Consider the following 7,844-nt stretch of genomic DNA (forward strand, 5'->3'; position numbering starts at 1 on the left):
AGCAAGATATGTACAACAATCTATAGTTCTTTATTTGTCGCAGTCACGGTTGATGATACTCAATTAATCTTTTCTCTTGACTTCAATGTTTCTATTAGTTCCTTTGCTACGTAAGTGATATCTCAAAAGATGACTTTATCAGAGTATATTTACCATCTGATAGTAGTTTTAGAATGTATTTTATTAGTGTATACTTGAAATAGCACTACTGTATTGTTTTTTTAAAGTAATATAGTAGTCTTTTACAGTGATATCAAACACTAAATACGCATTTATTTTTATGGACATCAATCATGTACTGCTATTTTTGTATCGTAGTACATACTCATCACTTAGTTCAGGGAGACTGTGATAGTCTGTTGTAAAGTATACGTCTCGCCGGCTGGAAGAGGTTGCTTGGCACTGACACGACCGGGTTCGATGCAGATCATGTTAATGTACTCATCTTGGCCAAAATCCTCCAGCTTCATCGCACGCTCAGCCCCAGGGTTCCACACAATGACATCAGTATTGGTTTTGTAAGCTTTTTGACCAGTTTTGCTGGTAATGAACCCTTTCTTCTGCACAGTCACAAGACGGTTTTGCTTGTTAGCACCCTTGATCGTCGCAACAATTTTGTCGGGAGCATCCTTGTACATATTGCCTAATTGTGCTGTTGAATTGGTAATGGTGATCGAATCGCGGCTTTCGGTTTCATTCAATTTCGACACTTGGTCAAAATAGCTGACGCCTTTCAGACCTGAGACTGCCACACCTCCATCACGAATATCGTCGACCCATAAGTAATTATGAAGCAGCGAATTGAATTCAAATTGTTCTGTGTGCGTATTGCGTACTAAAAGTGCCGTTTTAAGCTGATTAGCATACAATTGCACTGTGTACTCCAGCTCAAATTCCACAGGCCACATCTTACGAGTCACATCACTTGCCTTCATAGTGAATCTTGCTTCACTTGGATAGTTCTTATCAGTAGCATTCCGACTACTGCTCAATGTCCAATTCGTGACGCGAGCGAAGCCGTGGTTGGGAAATCCAGGTACACCAGCGAAAGTTGGGAATACAATGGGACAACCACCACGAATGGGATTTATGCCATCCATAAAAGACTTTTTCGACATGAAAATAACGTCTTGATTTGGATTTATGGCCGCCCGAAACGTCGTGACATGTGCACCAAAAAGAAGTATCGTGGCACTCGAACCGTCCGGGTGTGAAAGGCTGACACTCTCTAACTCTGCCATAGTAACATCAAGTGATGCTAGTAAAGTCGATACGAAAAGTGCACGTTTTGAAAAAAACATGATGCACAACGTGTGGGGAATTGCCCTCAAGCTTTCAAATGACAGTATGACATGAGGCGAAGTTTGCAGAAGACTTCTCGCCAAAACGTATCGAAACGATGAACAGATCTTAAGATACCATCAGGAATTGCGCAAGAGGTGGGGAATTTCTAAACCACACGTTTAGTTGCAGACGTTCAATCGATCGTCGACCCCCAGATGACCATGACATCGCAACATGGTCATCACGTCTGTCTGTATTGACAAGACAACGATAAATGTAATGAATTGTGATTGGACTTTCGCGGGAAGAAGTGATACAACATGTATACGATTGTGCTAAAATACTACTCAATATTTCATAAAAACTTAGTAATACTTTAGAAGAATGTATAGTAACGACACACATCTGATGTGACAAAATACTACCCCTACCTCGTATTACTTCGTATGAAACATAGTAATAACGTGAGCTTATTTATATGTCGCTTCTTGTACAATCCTTTGACGGTAAAAGTTGTCGTACAACATCGTAGTATGTCCAGTCTTATCCAATAGTAATTGCTCTTTATGAAGTCGATTCATCTTGTTAAAATAAACCTTTGCTGCATAACAAACATTGCGCAATTCACGACTCTCCAATTCTTCTGCTACAGCTTCTTCACGTTTTAAAATCTCCCGTGCACGTTTAAAATTTCCCACTTGTAATGCATTATACATTAAATGTACACGACATTTACTTTCTAGCACCGGATCTTGAAGTCCCATTGAAATCCCAATTTGGACTTTGGCCAATAATCTCGATTGGATTACATGACGACACAAAAAGTGGCCACCTCCTAATGTCGAAACGTAAGCATTTGCTGTAATCAATGCTACCACAGTATGAACAAATCGAACAGCATGTCGAGCTGATACCATGGATAGCGGTAATAATTGTCGTGGACGATACGTAATTAAAATGTAAATCTTCTCGACATTTGACGTGAGAATCTCGGAGATTGTATAGCGAGCAACTTTATCTTCCCATTGAATCAACGTCAAGAACGTAGGTATCTCGACACTTTCTTGAATACTCAATTGTATCAACATCATCATTAATTCACGTGTCTTGTTTAAATCCAACGTCATACCATCAGATGAAAGGAGATAATTAATCCATTGAAACACTTCGATATCACCAATTGCTACACTCCCATAAAGCACACGAGGTAATATATTCGATGATTGAATGATATTATGCGATAAAACCTCACGTTTGAAAGCTCGTAACGTCTTTCGCTCTTGTAATGGCGTCTCGAATGCGACAACATGCTTCCGGACAGCGAGAGCAAGGGTAGCTTTCATATTTGATACTGTTATATTTAATATTAATCTAAAAAAATAACCGACCTTTAGTAATCTATATATTTTTTTAAAAATTTCATACCAATAATCTTGAAACGACGTCGATTAGATACCTTCCATGTCTCTCTTCCAAGTACGTGAATGGTGGCGTGTTAAAGGTGAAGAAGATGAAGAATATACATTTGGTGGATTAGTACTTGGCAATGTTGATAATGATCCATCAGGACACGGTAAAATTTTAAAATCTTGTTGGAAATTTATTGTTATATTGTTCTAAATCTTGTTTCTAGTGAAGATCGTCACGGGTAGTTTGAATGGCATGTTACGAATGTATTGTCCAACCGAACGTGACTTTCGTATTGAGCATCTATTGCTAGAAGAGAATCTACGACGACCAATATTACAATTAGCTTTAGGTTCTTTCATTCCGTAAGTTTTTGTAACTTTCTTCATTTCAAAAGTAATGACAATTATTGACACAATCTCTTAGGAATCAACGTATTCTAGCACTTGCAATTCTACATCCAAGACGAATTGGAGTTTATGTTGTCGAAGGTATTGGTGGAAATGGAATGGCAGCGAATTATTTTAAACTTGTGCTACGATACGAACATTTACTTGGTGTTGATGGAAAACATTTCACGGCTTTTAACTTCATTTACGGACCTTTTGGAACCCAAAGTTCGAGTTTGATGGAAAAAACGATCCCACGAGATCATTTATGTGTTCAATCCTTAGATGGACGTCTTCAATTTTTTGAACAAGATCGATTTTCATTTCTGCAATCACTGAACAATAATTTCTTACCTGGAGCAATAATTTATGCATCAAAACTCGATGCTATTATCGCATCAACTTCGGACTTTCACGTTGAATGTTATCGATATCAAGCATTAGCATCTGCATCTTTAAAAAAACATTCCAATGTATTGAATGAAGAGACTCAAGAAGATCGTAAGATTGCAACGTTTGTACATTGTGAATGGAAACTTAATCTTGGTGAAACAATTCTCGATATTCAAGTAACTAAAACTTCAAATGAAGATTCAAATCCAAGTTTTGAAATTCTTGTACTTGGTGAATTTACATTATTTGGAATTAAATCACAAGGAGAAATCTATCTACAAAAGCGACTTGGCTTTTCACCGTCTGTCTTTCTTCTCTATCAACAAGATCTTTCAATCCAAAGTCTTGAGAATCTTTTAATTGCTAGTCATTCAAAAATCTGGAATGTTTATCAAGATAAAACACTCATTTGGTCTGCATGTGCTTCCACAGTTCCAGTAGCACTTGGTGTTGGTGCATTTGGTGGATTGAATGGTATGATTGTTAGTCTTGATGCAGATGGAGCATTACGAGTGAATTATATGGGCACTGATCCACCATCTACTGCTGTAGTTGCACCTGATACAAAAGAAATTAATTATGAAGAAATGGATGAAGAACATCGTCAATTATTGGGTGTCATTCGTCGAGCACAAGGTGAACGACGAATAGAACCAAAAGATCGAGTGTTAATTCGAGCTCAAATACCAACAATTCTTGAAAATCTTTCAGATCGTAATGAAAAGTTCAATTACAATGGAAATCAAAGTTCAAATCTTCTTGGAATATCGACACAATTGACTATGCGGATCTATCTCACGTATACAGGAACAACATTTGTTTCAAATGTCACGTTATCAATTTCAACACCTGAAAATATTGTTGCAATGAAATCTTCGTATAATATTGAAAGAATTGATGGAAAGACATCGACACCACTTTGTATTTCTGTGATCTTACATCCAAATGTTGAAATCATGCCAAGTTCATTAGATTTAATCATCGCAGCATCGTATACACTCGAGACTGGACAGCCACGTGTTTCACAATATCATGTGAAACTTCCATTCTGTTTACTTTGTCGTGTTGTACCTCCTGTCAAGTCATGTAACTATAAATTTACACTTGAAACGAATCAAGAACCGCTTGAACTAGTGAAATTATTTGATGAAATGTTACATCAACCAAATTGTACACCAGAATGGACAAGTCAACTTTTAATTGGAAATTCCGGAACAAATGTCTTAAGTTTTCAATATTATAATGGGATTGATGTCACAATACTTGTATCAAAGAATGCTGGACGTTATCGTATCCAATCGAATGAACTTGAAGCACTTTGGATGATTTCATCGGAATTAGTTGCTCGATTGGAAAGATATTTTGATACTCGAAACGTGAGAATGAAAGAAAGTGTTGAGACGTTGATACCATTGGAAATTTATTATCAAGAACCACTTCCACTTGCAGATTTCTTTGGGATAATTGATGTTCACTTTAATTTACGGAAGGAAAAGTTGGAACTTATTGCTCAATTGAATGATCGAGCTCATCAATATCGTGTTATTGAAAAACGATTATTGGTACGATACAAAGATCGTAACCCTCCAGTCGTACAATATTTGGATGTTTTATTACATGGAACGTACGATCAATTACTTGCATTGTCACACGAAATGGATACAGTGGAAATCAAGTTACAACGTGCAGCGAATCGTCTTGCGTGTTGTGTGTCGCTTATTCTTCTATTGATTAAGTTACGTTTTCATTTAAGTGATGAAGATGCAGAAGTATTAGAAGCATATCTATCTCCTATTATTAATGATAGTAATTTGGTCGAACAAGGATGGGAAGAGCGTACAGATTCGGCCATGACGGAATTACTGCGTACACTTTTAGCTAAACAACCTCCGAATAAAGAGTTAAATCCCGTTGTTTTAACAACGGAACTTTCAATTCAAGATGATACTAAGCGATTGAAGAAACACATTACGATCGTCTGTGATCGTCTTGGAAAAGGAGCAAAACTTGTATCAAGTAAGACTAACGAGACGAAAGAATAGTTTCGACTTGTGAATACAATTTTAAGAAGAATAACTAAGTTTTATATTCTGTACCATTTTTAATTCAAACAGCTGGTACACGTCGTCGACTTGGGAATCTGATACCTCACCCAGTCGTCTGTACCAGAATCTGATTCTAAAATTTGAATTCCTCAATTTCTTGTCTTGCTAGATTTCTAATGCAAAGAACCGATCATTTCGAAATTATCGTTGCAATATGAAGGTTCAATTATTATTCGTCCCAATATTATTGGCGATGGTCTCAAGTCATGATCATGATGATACACTTGTAAAGCAATTACCTGGTTTGACTTCTCAACTCTCGTTTCAACATTACGCTGGACATATTCAATTACAAGAAAATGAAAAGTTGTTTTATTGGTATACAGAAAGTCAAGATGAACCGAAGAATGATCCGATTGTTTTATGGTTAAATGGTGGACCAGGTTGTTCTTCATTAGGTGGTTTCTTTACGGAGAATGGACCATTTGTTGTTCGTGATAACTTAAGTCTTCAAGTGAATCGATATTCATGGAATCGTAAGGTTAATATGGTGTGGCTTGAATCTCCTGCTGGTGTTGGTTTTAGTGGTGATGTGAAAGGACCTGATTACTATAATGACGATATTGTTGCGTTAAAAACTCATGAATTCCTTCGTCTTTTTTTCAATAAGTTTAAAGAACTGAAGGATCGTGAGTTTTATATTACTGGAGAGAGTTATGCTGGTATGTACATTCCATACCTTGTTGATCGCTTAGTGAATGATCCACTTGAAGGTGTGAACCTTAAGGGATTTGCTATTGGTAATCCATTCACAGATAATCTTATTGATGGCAATGCATACATTGATTATTATTATTCTCATGCAATGGTATCATTAGAAGCTTATGAGACTATTAAAGTACAATGTGGTGCTCATATTGGTTGTCTCTTTGATGCAACACCTTGTCCTGTTGGTTGTGAAGCACTTTTAAAAGAAGCAGAAAGTGAAGCAAACGCTGATGCATTGGATCCATATTTTATCTATGGTGACATATGTCTCATGGATAATACTCAAGCTAAAGCTCTTCGTAAGAAAGCAAAACCATCCGTACAAATTTCACCAACACATCGTGGAGATATTGGAGCTTGTGCTGATTCCCTCACTCATCTTTACTTGAATCTACCAGAAGTTCAGGAAGCGATACACGTGACTGATAGTGTAGATGGTAATTATGTCAAATGGAATGGATGCAGTGATCTCGTAGGCGATCTCTATACATCAAGTCCCTCTTCATTACCAAAGTACCAGAATATTTTGAATCAAAACCTCACAGCTCTCATTTACAGTGGTGATGCTGACTCTGTTGTAAACTTTATTGGTACTGAGCGCTGGATTGGTGGTCAAGGTCTTCAACTGCGAATTCTAGAGAAGTGGCACGCATGGTTTGGTCCAGATAAACAACTTGCTGGATATGTTCAAGAGTATGAAGGTCTAACATTTAAGACTGTGAAAGGTGCTGGTCATATGGTCCCTGCAGTGCGTCCACTCCATGGTCTTCATCTCTTTGAATGTTTTGTGTTTGGACAAGACGCTTGTGAGAAATTTATGTATCCAATGGATGACAATGAGATTGAGACTGGCTTAACTGTTCAGAATGTAAAGTTGGACTATCTGAACGGTAATGTTGTATCAAACAAGTCAACGATTTTGTTGATTATGATGATAACTTGTGGAGTTTCTCTATTAGTAGTCGTTGGTTATTACAACGGTCGGAACCGCAAACGTTTCTGTAATGGCTACCAAGCTGTAGTTTAAGTGCATGTTCGTAACGAGCTTTGTGTTCTTGTCATTTCAATGAAAGAGGTTTCAATCTTTTGTATTGTGCGATATGTTCACTCAATTTGGAAATATCCAGCGGACGTACGTCTTTTCAAATCTTTTATGTAATCCACCCTTTCATTTATACTCTAAGTGGATCCTCCTAACTGATCCCTTCATCTCTTCTATAGCGTCATTCTCACTTTACATCTTACCAGAGCATCTTCTGTCTGACAATTGCTAATCCTATGAAGCTTTCCATTTTCCTAACACCAATTCTTTCTCTTTCCTCTGCCGTCGCGTACGACGCCCATCGAGTTGGGGATCTACCGGGATTAAGGCAAGGGGACGTCCCCTTTTCACACTTTGCTGGTCAGTTGCACCTCCCATCGTCCACAAATGAAAAACTATTCTATTGGTATGCACAGTCACGACGCTCTCCTGCAAGTGACCCTATCGTGCTTTGGCTAAACGGTGGACCGGGTTGTGCATCGTCCGAAGGCTTTTTTACGGAAAATGGTCCATTCG

General features: G+C 37.7%; 4 protein-coding genes across 4 annotated transcripts; 2 read left to right on the forward strand and 2 right to left on the reverse strand.

The window, feature by feature from the left end:
- Nucleotides 1-332: 332 nt before the first annotated feature.
- Nucleotides 333-1,301, reverse strand: PHALS_01609 (aldose 1; the record flags this gene model as incomplete). The annotated part of the gene is made up of 1 exon (XM_024716033.1): nt 333-1,301. The coding sequence occupies one exon, from the start codon at nt 1,299-1,301 to the stop codon at nt 333-335; it is 969 nt and encodes a 322-aa protein (XP_024581672.1).
- A 453-nt stretch (nt 1,302-1,754) lies between these two features.
- On the reverse strand, nt 1,755-2,627 carry PHALS_01610 (uncharacterized protein; the record flags this gene model as incomplete). Its single annotated transcript, XM_024716034.1, has 2 exons — nt 1,755-2,467; nt 2,537-2,627. 2 exons carry the CDS (start codon nt 2,625-2,627, stop codon nt 1,755-1,757), a joined length of 804 nt encoding a protein of 267 aa, XP_024581673.1.
- A 118-nt stretch (nt 2,628-2,745) lies between these two features.
- PHALS_01611 (bardet-biedl syndrome parathyroid hormone-responsive b1) lies at nt 2,746-5,515 on the forward strand (the record flags this gene model as incomplete). The annotated part of the gene is made up of 3 exons (XM_024716036.1): nt 2,746-2,857; nt 2,918-3,056; nt 3,118-5,515. The coding sequence occupies 3 exons, from the start codon at nt 2,746-2,748 to the stop codon at nt 5,513-5,515; spliced, it is 2,649 nt and encodes an 882-aa protein (XP_024581674.1).
- Nucleotides 5,516-5,771: 256 nt separating this feature from the next.
- Nucleotides 5,772-7,313, forward strand: PHALS_01612 (serine protease family; the record flags this gene model as incomplete). The annotated part of the gene is made up of 1 exon (XM_024716037.1): nt 5,772-7,313. One exon carries the CDS (start codon nt 5,772-5,774, stop codon nt 7,311-7,313), a length of 1,542 nt encoding a protein of 513 aa, XP_024581675.1.
- Between the last annotated feature and the right edge of the window lie 531 nt (nt 7,314-7,844).

Source organism: Plasmopara halstedii (assembly GCF_900000015.1).
Source record: "Plasmopara halstedii genome assembly, contig: Scaffold_1583, whole genome shotgun sequence".
Classification (NCBI taxonomy): domain Eukaryota; phylum Oomycota; class Peronosporomycetes; order Peronosporales; family Peronosporaceae; genus Plasmopara; species Plasmopara halstedii.